Raw genomic sequence first — 25725 nt, 5'->3', positions numbered from 1 at the left:
CAGGTAGGTGAGATAGTATACTCTGGACCTAGAGTCAGGAAGACCAATGTTGAAATTTGCCCTTAGACACTCAATAGAGGTGTGACCCTGGGCAAGTCACTTAATCACTGTCTACCTCAGTTTCTTCATCAGTAAAATGAAGATAATCAGAGTATCTACCTCACCAAATTGCTGTGAAGATCAAATGAGATAATATTTGTAAAGTGCTTAGCACAGTACCTGGTTTGCAGTATGTGCTTTATAAATGTTATCGATTATTATTATATTTAACATAAGAAAAATACATATGCTATGTATTCTTACATTTGCAATTTTGTCTCGGATGGCATTTAGTGCTGTGAGAGACTTCAGAGAAGCAAGAGAGCTTTGATTACTTGCACAATATAGGACTGCTTCATCATAGTTCAAGTGAGTATTGGGAACAAACCAATATTCACTGCCTTCAATAACAACTGGAGGTCCATGAATTCCAGCCCGATCTAAAAGTAATGGGGAAAAAAAGTCATTAATGGATGAATAAAAAAAAAAATTAAGGAATCTACACATCTGAGGAGATTATAGAATCCTGGGAAATCCTGCGATAAAGAGCTAGAAGGCATCTTAGAAATCTATTTGTACCCTCTTCATTTTATAAAAGTGAAACAGGTTTAGAGAGGTCAAATGACTTGCCCAAGGTCACGGAGCTCACAGAGCAGAAATGTGGCTGAGAAAGGGCTAATATAGCTATGGCTGGACTTGGCATAATAATATTTTATCTGTAAGGCAAAAATACTTTACATTATATTTTACAATGTTTTTAAAAAAAAAAGATATTTTATTTGTAAGGTATAAAAGCATGGCATACTTCCTCAACTTACCAGGGTTGAACCACTCTGGTGTCTTCGGAGTATATCCTATACAAGAAAGAAAACCTCTTTTAGTATGTTTGTGATCACATATCATAACTAGGGTCTTAAAAGTATGTCAAAAAGGATTCCTGAGATTATTCCACATCTGGTTAAACCCCTTCATTTGGCTTAATGGCCTAATATGACCTAGGACAGGGGTCATATTAGGACTCAAGGCATTTGTTCTGTGAAGTTTGGATTCAGTCAAAGGGCCTCACTTGAGGACCGAGAGGCCTACATGTGGCTTGGAGGCCATAGGTTCCCCATCTCTGACCTAGGATTTTAATCTTTTTAGTGAATTAAGAATGGCCTAGTTTATCTGGAACATGGACTGAAGGAAGGGTAGCATCAAGAGAGAAAGTGTGAAAGGCAGATTGATACCACGATGTGGAGGACCTAGAGTTTTAGGACCAAGAATTGATCATCTATGAGAGGCAACAAGGAGCAATGAAAGCTTCTGTATTGGTCGTACTAAATTTGAGATGTCTCTGGGACACACAATTGGAAATGTCTAATAGGCAGTTGGTGAAGTAGTGCTAAGGCTCAGAGGAAAGACTGGGTATGGACCGAGAGGGCTTGGAACGATCTGCACAGAGGTGACAAAACACACGGGAGCTGATAAGGTCTCAGAGTGTAGAGATGCCAGTTCAGCTGATAGGGACCTCACCCAAAGTTAAAGGTATGTGTAATTCATATAGGTTGGCTCAAAATAGTTCTCAATTTGTTTTGGTTTGTTTTAAAACAGAAGGCAATCTATTGTTTTCATTTCACTTGATGGCATTCTGATTACTAGAGTACTCATGATTTGACCACGTGCACACGTAAATATGGATGTCTTATCTCTCTGTCTGTCATATTTATCCCATTCACCTTCTCTCCCTTACTGTGCAATGTGAGTTACTGTGACAAGTTACTAAAGCTAAGGTCTTCACACAAGGAAGTTATCTAACTGAACTAACGTCCATTTGAATAATTATTGAATATTTATTAGAGTTATAATTTCCCCAAAGTGACCTAAGTGTAGTTTAATTCTGTGTATTTAATAAATTGGTATTTCTATAGTATTTTCAAATAAGAACCTGTGAGTATGTGAGTGACCAAGTGAAATATGCCAAGATGCTTTACTGACCAAGGTAGAAGATCTCAGGATTACAAGACTTAAAAAATGAGACCTGTGAATTCATTCCATTAGGAGCACACACTGAGGAACTTTCTCTGCCAGTGAAGATAAGTACATATCCTGCAACTTATAGTCAATAAGAGGTTAAATTACTTGCTCTAGGTCACATAGCCAATATGTTAGCGCCATGACACATACCCAGGTTTTCCTGACTCCAAGGCCAGTTCTCTATCCACTACACCATGCTCTTTCTCTTTATAGGACTCTTAAAATGTGACTTGTTGCCTACCAACTTCAAACTACTTTGACTAGCATTCAAAACCCACCACAACCTGGTGCTATGATGTTTCTACACTTATCTCATTCCATTTTCTTGTATTAAAAATAAATTTTTATCAAGATGTCTTTTTAACATCACCATAGATCCCCTTCCTCTCATCTCTGCTTCCTCCTATGCCAAAGAACCATCCTAAATAACAGTGTATTTTTTAAAGACAAAAAGAGAAAAAAAAAACATTATAATTGATTAATACATCAAAAAAGTCTAAAAAAAATGTGCAATGTATGATTCTTGTGAACCTCTTACCTCTGCCAAGGGGTGAGATGGGAGTGTCTTCTCATCTTTTTTTTTCAAGCCATGCTTATTCTTTATAATATTGTAACATTCATATTTGATATTTTTGGTGGATGTTCTTTCTGCATATATTGTTTTATTGAATACATTGTTTTGTTGGCTCTACTTACTTCTCTTTGCATTATTTCATGTAGAACTTCATGCTTCTTTATATTAATCACATTTGTAATTTCTTTTTTTTTTAATTTTTTTTGGGGGGTGAGGTTTTTGGGGTCAAGTGACTTGCCTAGAGTCATACAGCCAGTGAGTGTCATGTGTCTGAGGCTGGACCCGAAGTCGGGTCCTCTTGACTCTAGGGCCGGCACTCTATCCACTGTGCCACCTAGCTGCCTCCCCACACATTTGTAATTTCTTACAGAGCACTAATATTCCGTTGTGTTCACATATCACAATTTGTTTAGTCATTCCCCAATTTATGGGCATCTACTGTATTTTTAATTCTTTGCTATCACAAAAAAAGTTGCTGTAAGTATTTGATGTATTTTTTTTTTTTTTGCTCTTATCAATGGCCTCGTAGGGTGTTTAAATACTATCAATGGAATCTCTTGGTCAAAGGATATGGGCATTTTAGTGAATTAGTATAATCGATACAACTGTTTAGTTATTTCCATAACTCTAAATTGCTCTCCAAAATAGTTGTACTGATTCACAGTTCCACCAACAATGCAACATTGTGCCTATCTTCCTATAACTACTCCAATAGGGACTATTATCGTCTTTTATCATCTTTGACAATTTGCAAGGAATGAGGTGAAATCTCGGGTGGATAGAAATCTACTGTGAATCAGAACTAGGAGGTTCCCTTCTGTCTCCCCATCTATCCCTCCCCCCCTTTAATAGTTCCTCTATAGCTAGTTCTTTTTCTTTTTATGAGATTGGATTAAGATCTCTATTTGATCCTGTGTTGTTTGTATAGTTTATATTTTTGAAGGCATACCTCTATTTCTGCCATTCTCATTTTTGTTAGCATATAACTGCATGAAGTAGGTTCTGATAAATTATTTTTATTTCCTTTGGTTTTGTTGTGATTTCTCTTCGTTCATTTACTATTTTGTTGATTTGATCTTTTGCTCTCAAAAAAAAAATCAGACTAGCTAAAGATTTACCAATTTTATCAGTCTCTTCAAGAAATGACTTTTGTTTTATTTATAATTTCTATAGTTGTTTGGTTTCCAGTTTATTTCCTCTCTATTTTTTATTGTCTCTTCTTTATTTTATGTTTGCTTTTTAGTTTTTTAAAACAAATATTCAGTTCATTAATGCTCTCTTTTTCTGTTTTGTTAACATGTTTGTAGGGATATAGTTTTTCCTCTGAGGACTATTTTAGATGCATCTCAAATTTTGATATGTTATTTCATCATTATAATTTTCACTCACAAAATTATCAGTCCTCTGATTTGTCCTTTGACCCTTCCAACTATATTTTCATACACTCTACACTTCATTCAAATTGGACCACTCTCTATTCCCTGATCATGCCCAGTGCTTTCCTGCCTTGGCGCCTTTGCTAGTGCTGTTCCCTTTTGTTGGAATGTCCCCTCTTTGTCTTCTTTGATTGTTGAATTCCCACGCATTTTTAAAAACACAATTGAAATGCTACTTCCTCCATGAAACCTTGTCTGAGCTCCCCTTTTAGCCAAGATCATCCCTATTCAGTGCTCAGTTTTCCATCTTCCAACTTCATTGTGTATTGCAACTATCAGGTATGGACCATATTCCTTTACCAGACTGTAATGACAATACTTTATCTAACTGCTCATTCCCGCTTAGCACAGTGTTCTCTGAACATGGTAAGACTTAATACATTTTTGCTGAATTGTATTAAAGAATCACAGCCTATGCATGGAGGTTCGGTAACAGGACGCTGCTGTTTGGGGAACTTGTTCTGTGGGGTTAGACTCCCAAGCTTGAAGATGATTTTCAGAATGTCCCTAGTTCTTGACTTCAGAGTCTATGCTGATAATGTTATCATGAACATAAACCAGCACTTACTATGTAAACCCTCACTTTATAGTGCTGGGACTGTGTCTCAAGGCTCTTATGTTGTTAGACTTTCTGTAGGGGAAAAATCCCAAACTAGAAAATATCACAGGATACAACTAGAGAAACTCAAAAGGGAAAAACATGCAACCAGGAACTCACAAGGAATAATAAAAATTAAAAAAAAAAACCCACAAACTCTATGCCTCCCCCCCGCCTTCATATGAAACATTCTTCTATCTAATCTTTTATCTAATTTTATCTAATCTTTTAACCAATAAAGAGGCAACCAAACACTATACAGACCTCTCGCTCAAGAATATTTCCTACTCAAACTTTACCTGATTGCTAATATATAGAATCTATATTTGACATATTTTTAAAAGCTTATTCATATTGTAAACCTTGAAAAGATTTTATTTTTTTTTTCTTATCCTGCTGAATTTCTGTTCCTGCTTCATGGCTTTATGGTCTTCCAAGTAGCCTATGAATTATAAGATTCCCTCATTCTGCCCCATTTTTCTTATCTTTATTCATTTTGTTTAGGGAAAAAAACATATATTCCAACTCCTTTATCCCATTTTACTTTCCAGTGAGAAGAGTCTTCCATTACAAATTAGAATCTGTCTAAACTCACTTTAATCCAATCAATTAAACATATTTATGAAGTATCTGCCACGTGCCAGTTACTGTGCTAGGCACTGGTACTCTCAGAGAATTCACATTGCACTGAGAGGGGTGTGGAGGTGGAAATTCAGCATGATATAAAGATAAGTATAACACAGATTAAGGATCAAAGGAGTCAAAGGAATTATCACATAAAATGAAATAGGAATATTTGAGGAAGAAGGATGAGACCAGGTAAAAAACAAAACAAAACAAAATAACGATTCTAAAAAGTGAAATTGAAGAGGGAGTGTATTCTAGCCATGGGGGAATGGCTTGTGCAAACGCACAGAGGTGAGAGATGACACATTTGTTTCTTAGAAAAGTAGTCATCTAGATTAGTTGGAAGTTGTAAAAAGAAACAATGTGAAATTAGACTGGGAAGAGGTATAATGAAGCCGTATGTAAGGAGTCTTAAATGCCAGATGAGGCAATGGAGATTCACTGAATATTTTTAAGCAGGGTATGTGTATGGTGTGAGTTGGGGAACATTATCACACCTGTGCCTTATGGTAAATGTATACCGTGGAAGAGAAATATATTTGGCAAAGATCAATTAGTAAGCTATTACAGTAGTCCACAAAAGTGGTGTTGAGGACCTAAACTCGTGGTGGCAAGGGGAGTGAAGAGAAAAAAATGAAAGTAAGAGGTGCTTTAGAGAAAGAATTGACAGAACATGGCAACTAATAATGTGTTAGTAGAAAGGGAGAGGGAAAGAATTGGTGATGATTTCAAGGTTTTGTGCTTGGGTGATGCTGATAGGACATCTAGGTGGATCTCAGACCAGGAGCTCACAGGAGATCAGAGCTGGATTAGATTTGGGAGTCATTTGTATAGAAGTGATATTTGAACAAATGGAAATAGAGTTGGAAAGAAAGCAGTGAGAGGAAAGAGGTCTTAAAAAAAGAGCCTGGGGCTAGACCTGTATTCAGAAGATCAGAGGAAAATAACGACCCATCAACTGCAGAACAAGGAGGAGGAGAACCAGTGGAAAACAATATTGGGAAGCCAAGGAAGAAGAGAATATCCAAGGATATTCAAGAAAGTGGGTAGATTTGTCAAATTTTTCAGAAATGTCAAGAAGGATAAGAACTAAGAGAAAAGGCCATTTAGCAATTAAGAAGTCAACAATGACCTCTGAGAGAGCAGTTAAGGAAAGTGGTGTGGATGGACTACATAGAAGTTTCTTTTCCCTATAAATCAAAATGCCAACCCTTGTTGAGAAATTAAAAAAAAAAACCCACACACTTTTTATCTGCACCTCTAGTCTTTGTCTTTTAACCTAAAAACAGGCTACATATGTTTTCCTGGTTCTCTACAGCATGCACAATGTGAAGACCAAAGGCTTAGTAAATCAATACCACAAAAACTTACCTTTTGGTATCTGGCATGCCCATTCAAGTTTTATATCACAAGCAAAAGGTCTTAAGTAAATAATCAAGTCCCCGTTTTCATACAAATACCAACGTCTTCTCCACTGCATTTGGCTGACCTATAAAGAAGGGAAGTAATCACAAAATGCATTAACATGTCCAACAGACATTTCATTTTATTTAGTATTTGCTCAAAATATGTTCATACAATATGCATGGTTACCATCACCTATATGATCCAGTGGTCATTTCTGTTTGAGATCCTAGTCATAAAAGACATTTTATCTTTTCCTGTGATACAAAGTGAGAGGCTGATAAAAACAGGACTGCTCTACACAGATAATTACAACATCTAGCTTTTTTTTTCTTTTCCTTTTTTTTTTTTGCTAGGCAATGGGGTTAAGTGACTTGCCCAGGGTCACACAGCTAGTAAGTGTCAAGTGTCTGAGGCCAGATTTGAACTCAGGTCCTCCTGACTCCAGGGTCAGTGCTCTATCCACTGTGCCATCTAGCTGCCCCCCACCCCCAACATCTAGTTTTAAATAAAAAGAGCCTAATAATGACCATGTCATAATATTTTTTCTCAGGCCTTAGCCTCCTTGACCTCCCTGTTGCAATGGATGTTGTTGAGGAGGCAGCATGATACACTGGGAGGAATGCTGGGTTTGGAGCCAAAGGATCTCATGTTCAAAGGCTAGTTCTGTCGCTTATTACTTGTGTAACCATGGGGAGTCATTTAATTTCTCTGGGCCTGAGTTTTCTCATCTGTAAAGTTCGTGGGTTGGACTAGTTGACCTCTGTGGTTTTTTTTCCACCTCTAAATCTATGATTCCATGACTGCCTCGTTTTTCTTGACTCTCTTTCCTCCTTCTGTTTCTGATATATTACATTCTTCTAGATTTCCCCCTATCTTGATCATTCTCTTTAGAGTTCTTCTTCCTCCTGCTATTCCTAATGGCCCCATCATTCTCCCAGTCATCTGGCCTCCACCTTAGGCCTCTTTACCTTTTCCTTCTTTCTTGTTCACCATCTTCCATCAATCATCAGGTCCTGCTGATCCCTTCTTTGCAAAGTCCATACCCATCCTTCTCTTTCTGTCACCACTATCGCTATTCTATTTGAGGTCTTCATCACCTCATGCCTAGACTACTGAAATGGCCATTCAACTGGCCTCCCTAACTCCTGGATCTCCTGACCCTGCAAATCGAAAACAGATTGAGCTCTCTAAAATTACCATTTTGATTTTTAAAAAAAAAAACTCTTTGGCACACAAACTTTCTGGACCTCTATTGCTTAAAGGACAAAGTTCAACCCTTATCCTGAGATTTAAGGGTATACATAACCTAAACTTGGCCTCCCTTTCCAAACATCTTCTGGTACTACTCTGTGGGATCCCTTTGATCAGCCAAGTTGGTCTACTCCCATCTCCTGTTGAATATAGATTATATTTTCCTGTCTTTGAACTTCTGTTTATGTCATTTGTCATGACTGGAATACCTTCCCTTGTATTCTCTACCTATCAAAATCCCTTTCATCTTACAAGGTCAATTTCAAGGGCCATCTGTTTTATGAAGACTTCCATATGGAGTATCCTCTCTTAGCTCCTACAGCATTTACTGTCTGTACCACTTACCTGGCCACTTTCTTATTGTGTTACACAGATAATTATCTTTTTACATATATGCATCTTTTCTTATAAACATATGTTTATGTATATATATGTATCTTTTCTTATAAATTTGATTATAAGTTAAATGTGGACTTAGACTGTCTTTTAAAAACTTCTCAGATGTCTTGACATAGGGTCCTTTCACATAGCAGACACTCACTAAATATTTTTAACTGAAAACAACCACCATATTTTTAGTAAGTATCCCATGGTATGCCATCATTCAACTTACCTTGAAAGCAGCACAATCTCTGATGTCATAATCTTCCTGAAACTCATTTGATATGACCACAGTAGATACCTGTAGAAGAAAGAGAACTCTGAGAATTATAAGTTTATCTGATAAAGATTTGCAGTTCAGAAGAGTAGTTAGTACATGGGGTTCCAGATAGGGTATATTCCCAGAATTTGGGATCAAGGTCAGAGGGCATAGTCTATAAAGCAGAAATTAGTAAAATCAACTGGCTGCAAATGTAAGCCAATTGCAAAGATCATTTATTAATGGGTTTCGGATAAGTTGATAAGTATCTCTCAAGTCTGCAAAGAGAGCAGAGTGTCTCCTCCCCAAATGTCCATGAAGAAAACTGAAGTAATACTATATACATTTCTATACTTCTTAACAGCCATAGAAAGCTTTACAAATATCATAGGATCACGGATTTCGTGCTGGAAAGGAAATCATGGACTTCTAGACCAAGTCCTTTCCTTTATAGATAAGGAAATTGAGGACCAGGAGGTTAAGTGATTTGCCCAAAGTCACACAGGTAGTTAAGTGGCAGAACCTAGGATTTGAACAGAGATCCTCTTTCTTCAACTCTTCTTCCCACTGTACCATGCTTGCAATATCTATATAAGGCAATATACGTATCATTTTCCCCATGTTATAGATAATTATTACTTTGAACTTAAAGGGAAAACTCATACCTTGATCACTGAAGCAAGTGTTTAAGTGGCTTCTGCAAGATCACAGAGCCAGTAAATTTTGCAGCCAAGACTTAAACTCAGATCTTCTGATGTCAAATCCAATACTTTTTTCTAGTAAGCTAAGTTATTAAAATGTAAGTAATAGGATATATTATGATGTAACAAATTACAACATGTCACAGGTAACTGTGTTGTAAACAAAGAGTGGTGATTTGCATGGACACTAGTAAAAGGAGAACCAGAAAGCAAGAAATCATCTGTGTATGTTCAGCATGGGAGAGGGAGAGGGAAAGAAGAAGAGAGGGAGGGAGGGAGTCTCAGTTTCATCATCTGTAAAACTAATCATAGCAATAATACTAGCTAGCATTTATATAACATTTTAAGGTTTGCAAAACACTTTACAAATATTATCTCCTCGGATCCTCATAGCAATCCTATGAGGTGAGTGCTATTATTATCCCCATTTTATAGATAAGAAAACTGAATGCCTATTCTACTAACCTCACAGGGCAGTTGCACTGAATCACATGAGAATTTTTTTTAAAGGGCTTTGCAAACTCTAAAAGGGATAGCAAATGGGGCTGGGATTCCATTATTACAGGGAATTCTTTAGAAGGAAACTCCTTCTACCAATATAAGTCAGCACCTTCTCTCCAACTTGGAGTCCTGAGACTCTGAGAGCTACCCAGAACACTGAGAGGCTAATTAACTTGACCAAGGCCACACAGGTAGTATGTCTCAGAGGCAAGACTTGAACTCTGGTCTTCCTGGTTCTAAGGAACCTTAAATGATAGTCTCACCTCAAACTATAAAACATGTACAAATATGAAATATTTATTATTATAAATCAGACTCATCAACACTATGGGGATCATAAAGATTCTTTGAGGCTGATATGGATGAATTACCTTACTATAATTAAATTACTCCATTAAAACAAGTTCCTCCTCCAAAATGCAAACTAACCCTCAAATTACCTCACCAAATGTAGTTTTCCAAAGAAATCTAAATGGACAAAAAGAAAGGTGGAAGATTAACTCACCGGTGTACTGTCACTCCATTGCCATGATCCTTGAGAATCTGGACTCCTTTTATTTAATCCTACCCATATCCAACGCTGGTCACTATGCAAGTAGAAGGGGAGAAGGGTTAGGGGAAAGAGTGGGGAAAATTTGATTAACATCATATTTTCCAAAGTATTTAAGGAGGCACTGTCTGAAGAGTAAGCAGAATTCAACTTGAGTATTGCATTTGTTTATTGTTTAACAACAAAATTTTGTGTAAGGCACTAACGTTAGGCACTGTGGTTATATAGGGTGTCCCCAAAGTCTTACAACGTTTTAAATTTTAATAGTAATAAGCTATAATGTCATTAGTAGCTTTAAACTACATCAACACTTTTGGAACATCCTACATAACATGACCCACCCCTTATATGAGTTTACAATCTAGTTGGGAAGACAAGACATAAAGAGATAACAAAGACAGTATGCATTGTGTGATAAGTTAATGGTATGATACAGGTGTTAAGAGTCCAAAAGAAGAGATTGCTATGGGCTACAGTAGTCTGAGGAGACTTCACAGAGGAGGAGGTTGACCTTGAGTTCATTTTTGAAGGACAAAGAGCATTCAGAAAGGAGGGACAAATGGGCATTCAAACAAGAGGAAATCATAGATGCAAAAGTAATTACAATATTAGACAGAATTTTGTCTATTGGAGTCTTACTGGACAGAGATCAACCCCTGAAATGTATTAGAGGATATAAGGCCATAGAAGTGCCTCAGTCACCTAGCATAATCAAAGGATGGCATGTTTGTGGGCAAATTATTTTCTATTTGATTGAAGATTTAATTAAATTCAAATCAACAATCATTTATTAAGCCCTTACTAAGCTAGGAACTATGGTAGTAGGCACTGGGAATACAAAGACAAAATGAAACAGTCCCTGACTTCAAGGAGGTTGCAGTTTATTGGTGCAAACCAACTTGAACATGATTTAACCTTCTGATGACTACCATAATGACCAGTTATTATACTGCACAAGAGTTTGATGTGGGTTGCTGGCCTGAATCTCTATTGCTCCTGGGTTACAGGCAGAAGGTGGAAGGCACATCTGCAATGCTTCCTGAGCAATAGAATATGCTCTCCTTTCTCACAATTAATTACTGAATAAAACGGCTTGGACAAACTTCTCTTACATTGGTTTTTTAGCCTTAACAATATAAAAATCTTAATTTTAATAACAAAAAATCATATTGCTTAAGCATTCGAAACAATTTGATCCACTTTGATGACAAAATTATTATGTACCTCACTTATCATGTGAACTTTTTCCTTTGGAAAGTGGGAAATTGACCATCTCATCTGGATTGCCACTGTGTCCATCCTCTTTCATGGGAAAATATGCCTAACCTATAATCTTTTAAGATGTTGCCAGTTTGAATCATTAAGACCAGGTGGAATTTTTACCACTAAAAGCAATAAAAAAAAAGATGGTATCATGTTTTTTGATGCTATGACAGATGTCAAGCTAGAGAAAGTTTGTGGTATATTAGTTGCTTGAGAATGGCAATGCATTTCAGGAAGATGCTGGAAATGAAAATTTAAGTTCTACAAGCCAAATTATTTAGTCCTTTTTCACAGTCAATAGGAAGTGCCTTTGGAGGGTTTATTTATTTTTTAAATTAGGGGAATGAGTTATATTTAGGTTTATTAAATTTCAAATGGGATAAAATTAAGACAAACATCAAGTAATAAACTACTGATAATTAATCTTTTAGATAGTTTTTAGACTTGTCTCCTCAAAATGCACATCCCTAAGATGTTTGACATCTTTTCTCTTACATAAAATGGTCCCACCTCATTTACCCAACCTTGTTTCCTGTTCTTTTAAACACCAAATTTCAATTCTCACTGGGTAGTTGCCTCACTTTCCCCTTAACATGACTTGACATGGCCAATCTAGACTTTATCTCTTTATTCCTGCTTCTCCACTCAGCCTTGAATGCCCTCTTTCTATCTATTTACCTTTCTAAATACTAAGCCTCTTTCAAGGCGCAGCTCAAGTACTGCTAAATCCTCCTCTGACTTTTCCATTCTGCCATGATCTCTTCCTTATCAGTACTCCTGTAGCACTTGTTTTTTCCATCTTGCTTTCTAATACAATTAACTACTGCTGTGGATCACAAGAATCATAAAATATTAGCCCTAAAGGCTACTTAAAATGTATTATTTCCCCGCCCTCCCTCACCCCCAAAATAGATGAGGAAATTGAGGCCATCTCTGGGTTTAATTTACTTATCTCCCATAACCATGGATAACAAAATCAGCTGTACAGTAATAAGTTTATTACTAAAAAAGAAAGTAACATTCACCAGCATTCTGGTATACAAATTAGCAGAATACCTTTAAAAAAAGACACAACTTTCTTTAGTCAAAGAGACACTTATTTCCATATTCCATATATAGGAAGGCAGTGAGCTGTGGAAAGGCAATGGGCTATATAGTCCATTCAAAAGAGTAAATTTCTTAAAGTCATGAAGCCCTGGGCTTGACTTTGATATATAGGAGCTGTGTAACTACTCACAAATTACTGCCTTGCTCAGTCTGTTTCCTCATCTGAATAATACTTCTACTTCTCATAAGGTTGTTGTGTGGATCAAAAGAAATAATGTATGTGAAGCCTTTTGCAAACCAAAAATTACTCTCTACGTGTCAGCTATTGTAATGTAATCAACAGTAACATTTACAGCCTCCCCCAAATACTACAAATACAAAATGGACATAGCATCGCTATTGAAATATCTCATTTCTGATGACTTAATTTTCTCAACCTTACTTTTCTTCCTTCCCAACTCTATCACCCCCTTTGAGAAAAAATGCTGCCCAAATTCTCCAACCACTCATTTATAAAACCTTTCCCATCTTTTGAGAATGATCTTTATTTTGATTCAAAAAGTTATTATTCCATCTTTCATTCTAATTGACTCAATCTACAAATTTAAATGTTTTGAATGTAGAAAACAATAATAATTCAGTTTCTCATCATGGTCCCTGGTCTTTCCCTGATAAAGGACAATCAAGAGTTTAAGGTTAAAAAAGGAAATACGATGGTTTCCTCCAACCCACATAAACTCAAAATGCCTCTTCTTTACTCTGGGCTTTGGAAGAGATGAAGGAGAAGGGAAGAATATAGGAAAAAGGCAATCTGAAGAGGTTTACTCAAAAATGGGTTGACAGACATTCAAAGAGAAAACATTGTCTTCTTTACTTACCCTTTGTTACTTCAATGGCTTGGTATATAATTTTAGGGTATTTGTGGTCAAGCAGTTATATTATAAACAGGCTAAAACATTCAATAACACCCTTGCTCTCATCCCAAAATGAATTATCTATAGCATCTGATTATTAAGGGAAACTATCTCAGCTATCACCTCCAAAATACAATTTGATGAGGAATTTTTGTCTCAAAAGCCTCAGATTTCTCTCTAAAACTATTTCTGTCACATCATAGAAGGCAGTGGGTACCAGTGTGATATGATTGCAAAACCTGCTTTAATCCTATGAATATTTTTTTCTACAATGACTTTCCCTATCGTGTTTGTCTTTAAGAGTTACAAAGACCATATAATGTTAATAACTCAGTGCATCATGAATCCTTTTTATTGCAATACAAAAAGAGGATTTAAAACTTCCATATACAAAAGTATTATAGTAATCAGACTTAACTCAGCATGCTATGTACAATTTGGGCAATAGAGATCTTGCTGTGTAAAGTTTAACTCCTAGAGTGAAAAGTTAAAGGCTTTCAGGAACTAAGATTTAGAAACATAATTTGATACAAATAGTTTTACCTTTTTTCCTTTTCAAGAGATAATTCCAATTTGGGTTTAATTATTATCTCTTGCTTACCTCCAATTCTGAGAAAAAAATATATCATATCATTTCTTTTTAGGTCATGCTACGTGTCTTATGTATGGATAGATGATGGATACTGCCAGCATGATGTGACATGTTCCATATGGTTGAATTTTCCTGACTACTCATTGTGTTTAACAGATTGGAAACAATGGGATTATAAGCACAGCCAGAGAAGTCCTCTATCACTTAAAAGAAATGTGGGGAGTTGAGAAAAAAGATTCTCATCATTTTTTTTGGTGAAGTAATTGGGGTTAAGTGACCTGCTTAGGGTCACACAGCTAGTGTCATCATTTTCATCACCAGACAAGCAGAGATAATCAACATGATTTTAGATAATCCAACATTTACTTCCACTTCACTTGTTCATGGGTAGATAATTTCTTCACTAGGGTGATTTCTGAGGAATAGCTAACACCCCTCTTGGCTGGTATCCCTGACTCTATCCCAGTAGATGTTAAGAGGTTATGTAAGACCTCAGAGAAGAAACAGACCAATTGCTCTCACATCACATCATCCTCTTGTTTATGATTTTATATTAGTCTTCTATTGTGTCTAGAATTATCCATTTTTTCTTAGTCTAACATTCAGGGTCTTTCATCACTGGACCCCCTCCTTCTCATCCCATCTTCCCTTCCTATCTCCCCACCAAGCCTCCAGCCTTGGTCTTTCTGGTCTTGTCAGATCTGTCTCAACATCCATACGATTTCTTATTTTTACCTCTATGCTTCTGCATATACCATTTCTCCACTGAATTACCCTCCTCATCTTTTATCTCTCTTTGTCTACATATAAACATTTTTACACATGTGTGTATGTGTGTATGTATAGATAGATACAGATACATTTCCCTAATTTTCTTTAAGAGTAATCACCTTCTTGAGAACCTTTCCTTGATTAATTAACTGATTATTCCCTTGCATAATGCCATATCAATCAACCAACAAATATTTATTAACTACCTATTATGTGTCAGTCACTACGTTATACCCTGATGATACAAAAGCAAAAGTGAAATATTCCCTGCCCTCAAGGAGCTCACATTCTATCGGGGAGACAACATGCACATACATTGATACATACATGCTACATGCAAAGCAGCTGAGGTAATTTGTTGGAAGGCACTAGCAGCTGGGGAGGTTATCTAATATTGGATTTTAGATTTTGGTACTTGAGCTAAATCTTGAAGGAAACTAGGGATTCTAAGAGGCAAAAGTGAGAAGGGAGTACATTCAAGGCACTGGAGGCAGCCTGTACAAAGGCTCAGAGAGGGGAGTGTCATGTATGAGAGACGACAAGAAAACCATTTTGGTTGGAACAGAGAATACGTGGGAGTAATGTGAATGAATATAAACTCCTTGGGGGAAGGAACTGTTTCATTCTTTGTTTTTATATCCCCAATGCCCAGAACAGTGCCTAGCAAATAGTAGGGACGTAATAAATTCTTGTTGATGACTGGAAAGGTACATTGTAGCCAGGTTGTAAAGAGTATTAAACGCCCAATGGAGGAATTCCTATTTGATCCGAGAACAGGGACCCACTGGAGCTTGAGTAGGGCCGTGACATGGTATTAATAGCTAATCAAAATAATAGCTAGCATTTATAGAGTGCTTTAAGGTTTGCCAAGTACTTTCCATGTGTTATCGAATTAGATCTTCACAACAACCCTGTGAGGTGTACACTATTATGATTTTTATTTTACAGATGTGAAAAAGGTGAAGGTTCTCAAGGTTACAGAGCTAGTCTCTGACGCAGAAACTGAATTCAGGTCCAAAACACTATCCACTCTACTACCTAGCAGCTCAAGGTCAGAGCTGCCTTTCAGGAATGGAGGATGGAAGGGAGTAGACAGAGACTGGGGACAGGGTGACCAATTAGAACAGTCCTGAAATAGTCCAGGGAAAATATGATGAAAGCCTGAACTAATAAAAAAATAGTGCTTCTAAAACAAAAAAAAATGAAAAAGATTGGGAAAAAGATGTATACTATGAATCAATCAGATAAAAGATCTGTCACCTCGAATCCACAAGGAACTGAGAAAGCTATAACACTTCCCAATGAAGCAAGAGTCAAAGAGCATTTTCAGAGAAGAAAATGAAAACGGTCAATAACTACAATGAAATGTATTTAAATTCCCTAATAACTACTAATAATATGTTATTATAATAAGTATTAATTCTATTAGAATAATTAATAATATTAGAATAATAAATAATAATAATTTCCCTAACAATAAAATGCAAATTAAGACAACTGCAAAAAATGGCAAGATTCACGGATGAAAGGGCATAGGTGGGAAGGGCATCCTAATATATCACTGATGGCAATGGTGGACTGGGTGGACAAATGCTATGGAGAGCAATATACAATGGGTACTAAACTGATCTCAGCACTAAAATTTCAGACAGACTTGGAATAAGACTGAAACCAAACATTTTTTTCCTTCATTATTTGTTAATTTATTTGGTTCCACTTTGTTAAATGCTAAGGGGTATAGTTAAGAATCAGTCCTCATTTTGTATGTTTATTTCACTGTTTGTGTCTGATAGTACTGTCTAAAATCCTTTTATCCTTACCATCTTTCTCTAATAAATTCTATAATTTGGTTAATGAAAATCTCTCTTTTACTAATAGTTATGACAAAGATGTTATTTCTTTATTATTATTATTTTTTAAATAGTTAAATCACTGATCCAATTATAGTTAACTGTGTATCCTAGGCTTTGGGAGATCATATTTCAGTGATTCCATTGCTAAGACGTTATCCTATAAATGTCCCAAGAAAGAAAAAAAAAAGACTTAAGTACTCTATAAAAGCAAAAAACTTAAAACAAACCACACACCCACGGATTGGAGAACTGCTTTCCATTCCCACAGCCCCCATGCCTCAGTAATCTCCAGTAGCTCCCTATTACCTCCAGGATCAAATATAGTCATCTGTTTGGCTTTTAAGAGCCCTTCACAACTGTCTGCCTCCTACCTGTTCAGTCCTACAACTTAATCAAGGGGTGGGGAACCTGCGGCCTTGAGGCCACATGTGGCCCTCTAGGTCCTCAAGCGTGGCCCTTCAATCAAAGGTACACACACACACACACACACACACGTATGTGTGTTCCTTATATGGATAACACATCTCCCCATTCCATGCATTACCACTGGCTGTCTCCATGTTTTGAACCTTCTCCCTTTTCACTTCCTCTTAACTTCCCTGGTACCATGGTACCACCAATTTGTCCATGGTTTGTTTGTCCATGGTACCACCAATTCCCCTCATTCCCCAGGCTCAAAACCTTAAAACTACTTTCTATTCCTCCCCCTCTCCCTTGTTTTCCACATTCCATCAGTCACCAAGGCTTGTTTCTTCTATTTCCTCAATATCTCTTTTACTTGTTCCTTCCTCCTAATTCTCACTGTAAACACCCTTGTTCCAGGACTCCTTATCTCTTTTCTATATTTGTGCAGTAGCCTCACTGGTATCCTCATTTCTAGTTTCTTTCTACTCCATTTCATCCTACACATTGCTGCCAAAAATTACATTCCTAAATTATAGCTCTGATCATAGCACCCTAACTTGCCTTTCCCTCCCATCCATTTCTCCCTATCCAAATTTTATTTCTCCTTCTATCAAGGCTCAACTCAAATGTTACTGCTCTCATAAAGCCATCCCTATCTGTCCCAGTGAACTTCACCTCCACTGAATGCTCACAGCCCTTTTTTATACTCTGCTCAGGATACTTGTTACATTCTGCTACTGTAGTTTTTTGTAGTTACCTACCTTACAGTGAGTGCTCCTATGAGGACAATGCTTTATATTCTAGAATTCGGTGTCACTATTATGATTATCATCATCACTTTTGCTTCTCTTAGCTTGTAATTTCCTTTAGGGCTGGTGCCATATCTCATTCATTTTGTATCTTCTCTAGCTCCTACCACAGTTTTTAAATATAATTTTAAAGTGTACATATATAATATACAATTTTAAATGCTAGCTATTATTATCTATCAGGCACTTAATAAATGCTCTTTGAAAGAATACTCTCCCAGAAGATGAGAACACAAATGCACAAAGGACATCATTATTATATTTACTTGTTATAATCTGCCTTTAAAGTTATTACCTTAGCTGGCTCTTTAGAAAACTAAGAAATTCCTTCATCTCCTCCATTTGGTTAAAACTAGGAAGATGTGCTCCAAGTGCTTCGCAAAATCTTTCAGCCTCTTCCCAAGTTCTTTTTCTTACAACTCTCTCTTTGTGAAACAGCTTAAAAAGTAAAAAAAAAATAAATTTATTCCAATTTTATAGAAATAAAATGATTCACAGAACTTTCAAAGTGGGCCGCACTAAAACATGTGGTCATTTTACTTGTTTCTAAGGTTTCAGGAAAACAAAACAACCAAGAATCTGATAATAAGTACTCCACACTTTAGAGTGAGGAAGCATTTGATTTTCAAAAGGTTTAAAAATGATCACACTGAGCATCTGAGTTATGAGGAGCATACAAGACAGTAGAAGGACAGTGCGACAATGTTATCATACAAACATGAACAATGACAACAGAAAGAGGTTGTTGATATTCTTCAATCATTTTTCAGTCGTGTCCAACTTTCCTTGACCCTGTTTGGGGTTTTCTTTCGTGTGTGTGTGTGTGTGTGTGTTTTGGCAAGGCAATCGGGGTTAGTGACTTGCCCAAGGTCACACAGCTAATGAGTATCATGTGTCTGAGGCCCAATTTGAACTCAGGTCCTCCTGACTCCAGGGCTGGTACTCTATCCACTGCACCACCTAGCTGCCCCTGTTTTGGATTTTCTTGGCAAAGATTTTGGAGGAACTTACTATTTCCTTCTCCAGTTCATTTTACAGATGACGAAACTGAGGCCAACAGGGTTAAGTGACTTGCCAAGGTCACACCTAGTAAGTGTCTAAGGCAGATTTGAACTCAGGAAGACAAATCTTCCTGACTCTGGACTGGGTACTTTATCCACTGTGCCACCTAGCTGCCCAGAGGAAGAAGTAAGTCATGATTTAATAACGTTAAAGGATTAATTTAATTAAGAATGTTGTTTTACCTTATAACAGGAAAGCCCTGTTGGTAAACTGTGCCATCCACTGGGACAGGGATCATCAGGTTTAGGAACTGCTTCCTCATGCTCTGGGGGCCCAATTCTTTTCTTGCAAATAGAAAGGGCTTTGAAGCTTTTACAATCCTTGACCTCCCATTTTCCAAGTGAATTTCCACTTGCAAGAGCTACACATCCACCTGGTGAAGCTACAATTTGACCAGTGAATGAAAAGGTTAGTTTTTGTTTTTTAAAACAAAACAACACGCACAATTTCTAGTGTTTCTATTCTTTCTTTTGAGGGGGAAGAAGAAGGAAAAAGAGAGGGAGAAGGATGAAGGATGAAGTGAAAGGAATAAGGAATTGACTTATACAAGAGGACCAAGAGATCTGTTAACTAGGGCACTTAGATTGGTCCAAGCAGGAGGATTCAGACTTCAAAACAAAATAACACTCAACCATGGGACCTCTGGAGATGTGATCCAAACTATTTTTTTGAGCAAGGTTATTCTGGCAGCCATGTGTAGGAACTACTGGTCAAAATAGGGCAAGTGAAGGCTCAAAATCTGGAGAAGGTAGCAAAGATGAACCATGGTAAATTGGAACTGAGATGTCAAATCTTTTCATTTTAACACTTTATAATTACAACTATTAAATCTAAGGATATAACAGGGCTCCCCAACCACTGAGGATGAGCATATGCTGATTTCCCTCAAGTCCTGAGATCAAGGGGGCTGCTGATGGGAAGTGAAATCTGAGCTAGGGCTCCCCTCCTGTCTAGGACTCAAGGGCTCATGGCGGCGGCAGCAACTTGCTCAGACATCTACTGGTTAAGGCCTGGGAATCTACTTCTAGCTCCCATGGAATGGCTGGGGATCCCTGGAATAGAAATTCCCAGGTCAGACTGATTTTCCAAAATATCACAACATATAAAATAAAAGAAAGAAGAGAACTTAGAGATCACTCAGTCCAACCATTCCTTGTTTTTACATCCTCAGTACCTTGTATAATACCTAGTATACAGTAGGAACTTAATAAATGCTTGCTGATTTTTTATTAAGGAAACTGGGTGACTTTTTCAAGGTCATATAGCTAATAAATGGCAGAGCTTGGGTTTGAACACAGGTTCTTTGGTTTCAGATTTAGAATTATAGTAATTACTGAACACGAGTGGGAGAAGATTCTTGGGATTTGTCTCTAAATCACAATTTCATGGGAACTCATGACTCTCTAGACCTGGACCTAGAAAACTTTCTTAATAGATTTACATAGCACATTAAGGTCTACAGACTATGTTACAAATATTATTTTATTTTCTCTTCACCACAATTGAAGTAGGTGCTATTATTATTCCCATTTTACAGATGAGGAAACTGAGGCAGAAAGACATCTTCCCAGTGTCACAGAGCCAGTTAAACTCCTGGCTTCAGGTCTAGTACTTTATCCACTTCCTTTCCCTACCTCAATCACACCAACCTCACAGGGCTATATATTCCCTCTCCTACCCCAAGAGAAATAGAAAGTTTGGTAATAATAATAGCTAACATTTATATAGCATTTACTGTGTTCCAGGAACTGTGCTAAGTACTTTACAATTATTATCTCATTTGACTCTCACAACAACCTTGGCAAGTAAATGTTATTATGCCCACTTTATAGTTGAGGAAACTGAGGAAAAGAGGGGTTGACTTGCTGAGGGTCATGCTGGTGTCTGAGGCTGGATTTGAACTCTGGTCTTCCTAATTTCAGGTCCCGTGCTTGATCCATTCTACCAAGTAGTGGCTTATTAAGTAGGAACTTTCCAAGTCTACCAGGTAGAGGTCAAACACTGCTAATAGCTTCCATTAAGTCCCAACTACAGTTACTATATCAGACAATAACAAGTGAAATTCACACAATTCAAAGATTAGAGAAAGTAGAATGTTTTGTAATTTAATGCTATGGATCTAACCAATTATAATCATAGTCAGTGCTCAAAATCATCCAGAGATGGACTAGCTCACCTATAGATGAAGTAAAATCCTTCCTATCTTGGTCCTGCCTTTCCACCTTTTATGAACAGTTGTTGTTGAATTGTTTCAGTTGTGTCTGACACTTTGTGACCCCATTTGGAGTTTTCTTGGCAAAGATACTGAACTGCTTTGCCATTTACTTCTCCAGCTCATTTGGCAGATGAAGAACCTGAGGCAAACAGGGTCAAATGACTTGCCCAGAGTCTAACTCTGGATTTGAACTCATGAAGATGAGTCTTCCTGATTCCAAGCCCAGCACTATATCCACTGAGCCACCTAGCTGTCTTCTATGAACAGTAGGGCCCAGCAATTATCTGATACTGGAGAAGGAATTAAGAACATAAGCGGCAATTGAGTAATGAAAACAGGTGTGCTATTTCACAGCAGCATTTCTGGATTTTGGCTGAAGTAATAAAAGAGATGTGAAAATCAGCTCTAGTTATTAAGAGTCATGTCATTAAGTGATAGTCTATATGAGAAGGGTTGATAGTCTCAACTGCTCCACTGCAAAGCAGATTTTGTATCATATAGCAATCAATCAACAAATGAGCAGTTATAAAATGCCTACTATGCGTCTGCCAGGCACTATTCTAAGCACTGGGAACGAAAAGGCGAAAATGACACAGTCTCTGTCCAGAAGGAGCTTACATTCTAAGGGTAGATAAAAGATTTAGAGATGGAAGGGATGTGAGAGTTTATCTGGGCCAACACTTTTATTTCATACATGAGGATACCCATAGAGGACTTGACCAAGGTCACAAAGTGTCAAAACTGGAATTTGAACCTAGGTCCTCTGACTCCAAATTCAATGCTTCACCATACCACACTGCCTCAAACACTCTAGTGACTATTACCTTTGGTTTGATGGTCAAGGACTGAATAGATAAGACATAGTCAACTGCTCTTATTTAAGGAATGTCATTAGATTTTTGCCTAAAAACGTTGTATTACCTTCAGAATTCAATACAAAGCTTTCCATACAAGAATCCACTTATCACAAACACTTGTTCAATTAAATTAAATGTTATTATTAGCCAAAAACAAATTTCAGCAAAGTTGTCAAACAGAGAAGACATTTGAGAAAGATTCAATTTAACAAGGTATCTTATTCTACTCCTTTCAAAGTGGAGGCATTTACCTGGCTCAAGAGAATTCCAGTTTACGTAGGTCACAACTGGCTTCATCCCATCTACACTGGCCCATCTATATTCTCCTCGTGAATCTTCATCTCTCAAGCCAGCCCAAAAGAATTTTCCTCCACCTTTACTGTACTTTTTAATCATGTTGTTTAAGAATTCTTGCTCAAATCTGTAAAAGAAGGTTCAAATGGCTTGTTCATGATAATTTTCAGTATCAAATTACTATACTGGTGAAAGAGACTACCATCTCCTTAAGAACGAGGGGCAGCTAGGGGGCTCAGCGGATAAAGCACTGGCCTTGGAGTCAGGAGGACCTGAGTTCAAATCTGGCTGCAGATTTACTAGCTATTTGACCCTGGGCAAGTCACTTAACCCTGACTGCCCTCCCCCAGAATCAATCAATGAGTATTCATTAAGTGCCTACTGTGTGCCAAGAACTGGGCACCGGGACAAAAATGAAATATATATTCTGTCGAGAGAATAGCAAGTGAGGGGTTCACAAAATCCCTCATGAACAAGCCAACACTTGAGATGAGCTCTGAAGGACACCCAGAGGTAAGAAGGGAGAGCATGCTGAGTATAAGGACCAACTGGTGCAAAGGCAAGGGTACAGCAGACGGCGATCATGTGTAAGGGCCGGTAAGAAGGCCGTTTTGGCTAGATTGTAGAATCTGCAAAGGGCAGTAATCTCTAACAAAGCGAAACTGTGAAGGGCTTTAAATGCCATCCAGAGGAGTTTGCTTTTTCACAGTAAAGGTAATAGGGAACTAGGGGATTTATTGAGTAGGCAAGTGACAAGGTCAGACATGGACTTTTGGAAAAACACATTGGTAGCCATGCAGAGAATGTCTTTTCCCCCCCACCACTCCAGAAGGGAAAGACTTGAGGCAAGGAGACCAATCAGGAGACAATTAAAATAATCCAGGTGAGAAGTAAAGAGGACCTGAACAAGACTGTGGCCATTTGAATATGGAGAAGGAGGTGAGAGATGTTGCAGAGGAAGAAATCACATGACTTGGCAAAAGATTAGAAAAAAACTGATGCCTTCTTAGATGAAGCAGACAGCCCACTGGCTTCTGAATTTAGAGGATTTGCGCTCAAAATTTGCCACTAATGCTTAAGATTTGTGTGATCTTGGACAAGTCACTTAATTTCCCTGGGACCTCAGTTTCCTCACCTGTAAAACATGGGGGTTGAACTAGATAACCTCTGGGGTCCCTTCCAGCTTCAGATCTATGCTCCTATGAACATACAGCTTACCTGATGGCTGCCATACCTGCTAGTTATTGTGAGATTGCAGTGAGTTCCAAAGGGGACCTCATCCTTAAAGATCTTGTAACATGCTTCTCCATGCCTCTCCCAGCCCTAAATCAGAGCAGGTTATTACTACTACAGAGTATTCCAAGATAGGCAACATCTCTCTGACTCAAAGTACTGAAGCATTAAACATAAAATCCTAAACTCAATTTAATTGGGGTGGAGGGGGGAGCTAGCAGTTTAATGTCTCTACATGCTGAGGTAGGAGACAACAGAATCCAGACAGAGGAAGACATATGACTAAACCAACCCCAGAGTACAGTAGTATATGAAGCAGTGATCATATATATGTTTTTGCATGACTTCTTGGGTGTAGTGATATCCCAATATATAACTCTCCAAATGAAAATTTTGTTTTACCTACTCTGAACCTTTGGTTTGGTCTGGTACAAGGGTTCTTAACTTTTTGGACCCCTTTGGAAATCCAGTGAAGCCTATGGATCCTTTCTGATAATAATGTTTTTAAATACATAAAATAAAATACATAGGATTCCAAAGGAAATCAATTCTTGAAAAACAGTTAATAAGATACTTAGAAAACAAGTTCACAGACCCTACTATTAAGAACTCCTGGTCAAGAAACAACATTTTCTCCTCATTCCCCCAACCTCCCGCCCCCTCCAAACACCATTTCTGGCTAAGACAGGCTCCATGTTGGCTTAGAGATTTCAATATACCTCTTCTTGAGGGCAGTCCTTATCCAATCTTGTTTCATTGATCGTCTTTCCTGTTTTCTTGCATACATACTTGAGTTTCTTTTCACAGGACTGGACTCTCCAGTGACCTAACTGTGATAAAACAAGTAGAAAAGTTGCTTAGGGGAAAAAAAAGGATTTGTTTTAAGCTTTAAAACTGAACTCTGACTTGCTTCTCTTCTCATCAAATAATAAAGATGAGAGCCCCTTAGAGAGGCTCTCATTTGTTCTACAGGGACACTGCCCCAGATAGGCTGTCAGCATCACAACAAGGTCCTAGGGGACACTAATTTCGTCTTCTCATGAGCTTTATCATCACTCTTAATTGACTACATTATCCTTTGAGACAGGAAAAAAAGTGGGAAGTCTGTTTCAAAGAGAATAGAACACTAGATAATCTTCTTCCACAAGACATCTAGGATGGCCAAGATTCACCCACAAACAGTATGGCCCTTGGGCATTCACTTACTTAACCTTTCTGGGTCTCTGTTTCCTCATTTGTAAAATGAGAATAATATGTGTACTACCTAGAATTCATATGTAGAGAAGCACCATGGTATGGGGGTAGAGTTCTGGAGTTGGGGTCAGAAAGATTCAGGGTCAAATCCTGCCTTTGACAGTGGCTGTGTGACTCTAGCCATATCAAGCAACTTTTCTCATCTGTTAAATGAGGGTGTTAGAGTGATGACCATTAGGGTCCCTTCAAACTCATAAATTTAGGCTCCTATGATCTCAAAGTGATATGGTAAGGAAAGTACTTTGTAAACCTTAAGGTCCTATGTATTTGAGCTCTCATCATCTGTCATGTTGCCTTAAAAAAAGTCTGAAAACAACTCATTCTCCTTAGAATTGTAACTAGAGATTCTCATAGATGCTTGGAAAGGGGATATTTTGTAGGGCCCCTACAGCTATGATGGCCGCAATTCATTTCATAGTGTCTGGTTTATGGTTTCCTTTCCACAACCCTTCTGATTATGTATAAGGATCTCTTTATTTCTTTGAATTTTTTGACTGCAAGTACAATATTTTCCTTGGGGAATGTGAACAAATTGATACTGCTTGCTAAAAAATAAACTACATGAATATACACATTAATACATGGCTATATTATTAAAAATTAAGACTTTTATCTCCCTGTTAGGATCTGTTTTAGAACTTTATTCCCTCCTGAATCTCAGTTAGAGTTCATATATAGAATTCCAAGGGAAAAAAATGAAAAAGCACCTTCAGAAGGCCTTTGATCCTCACTTGAAAGACCAATCTAAGGCCAGGAATGGCACTGGACAAAGAATTTTGAATTGGCTACCATCCCATATGCCTATGTAGTTTTAAG

General features: G+C 37.5%; 1 protein-coding gene across 7 annotated transcripts in view; it reads right to left on the bottom strand.

Moving 5' to 3' along the window:
- The window catches only part of LOC114045604 (lymphocyte antigen 75-like), a 183742-nt gene that overhangs the window by 106275 nt on the left and 51742 nt on the right, over nt 1-25725 (bottom strand). For all 7 annotated transcript variants that reach the window (XR_003569404.1, XR_003569405.1, XM_027865682.1 and 4 more), the window contains exons 9-18: nt 24375-24485; nt 23657-23745; nt 22380-22549; nt 19239-19438; nt 18290-18432; nt 10296-10377; nt 8562-8630; nt 6662-6779; nt 858-893; nt 304-479 (exon numbers count right to left, since the gene is read on the bottom strand). Coding sequence is in view for 5 of the 7 variants with exons in the window: in XM_027865682.1 (XP_027721483.1) it covers nt 304-479; nt 858-893; nt 6662-6779; nt 8562-8630; nt 10296-10377; nt 18290-18432; nt 19239-19438; nt 22380-22549; nt 23657-23745; nt 24375-24485 (1194 nt within the window). In the remaining 2 variants the exon portion in view is untranslated. The remainder of the gene's footprint in view (nt 1-303; nt 480-857; nt 894-6661; nt 6780-8561; nt 8631-10295; nt 10378-18289; nt 18433-19238; nt 19439-22379; nt 22550-23656; nt 23746-24374; nt 24486-25725) is intronic.

This window comes from Vombatus ursinus, unplaced genomic scaffold (assembly GCF_900497805.2).
Source record: "Vombatus ursinus unplaced genomic scaffold, bare-nosed wombat genome assembly UNPS02014779.1, whole genome shotgun sequence".
NCBI lineage: Eukaryota > Metazoa > Chordata > Mammalia > Diprotodontia > Vombatidae > Vombatus > Vombatus ursinus.
Note: the sequence above shows the minus strand (reverse complement) of the source record. Positions and strands in the feature narration are given on the sequence as shown.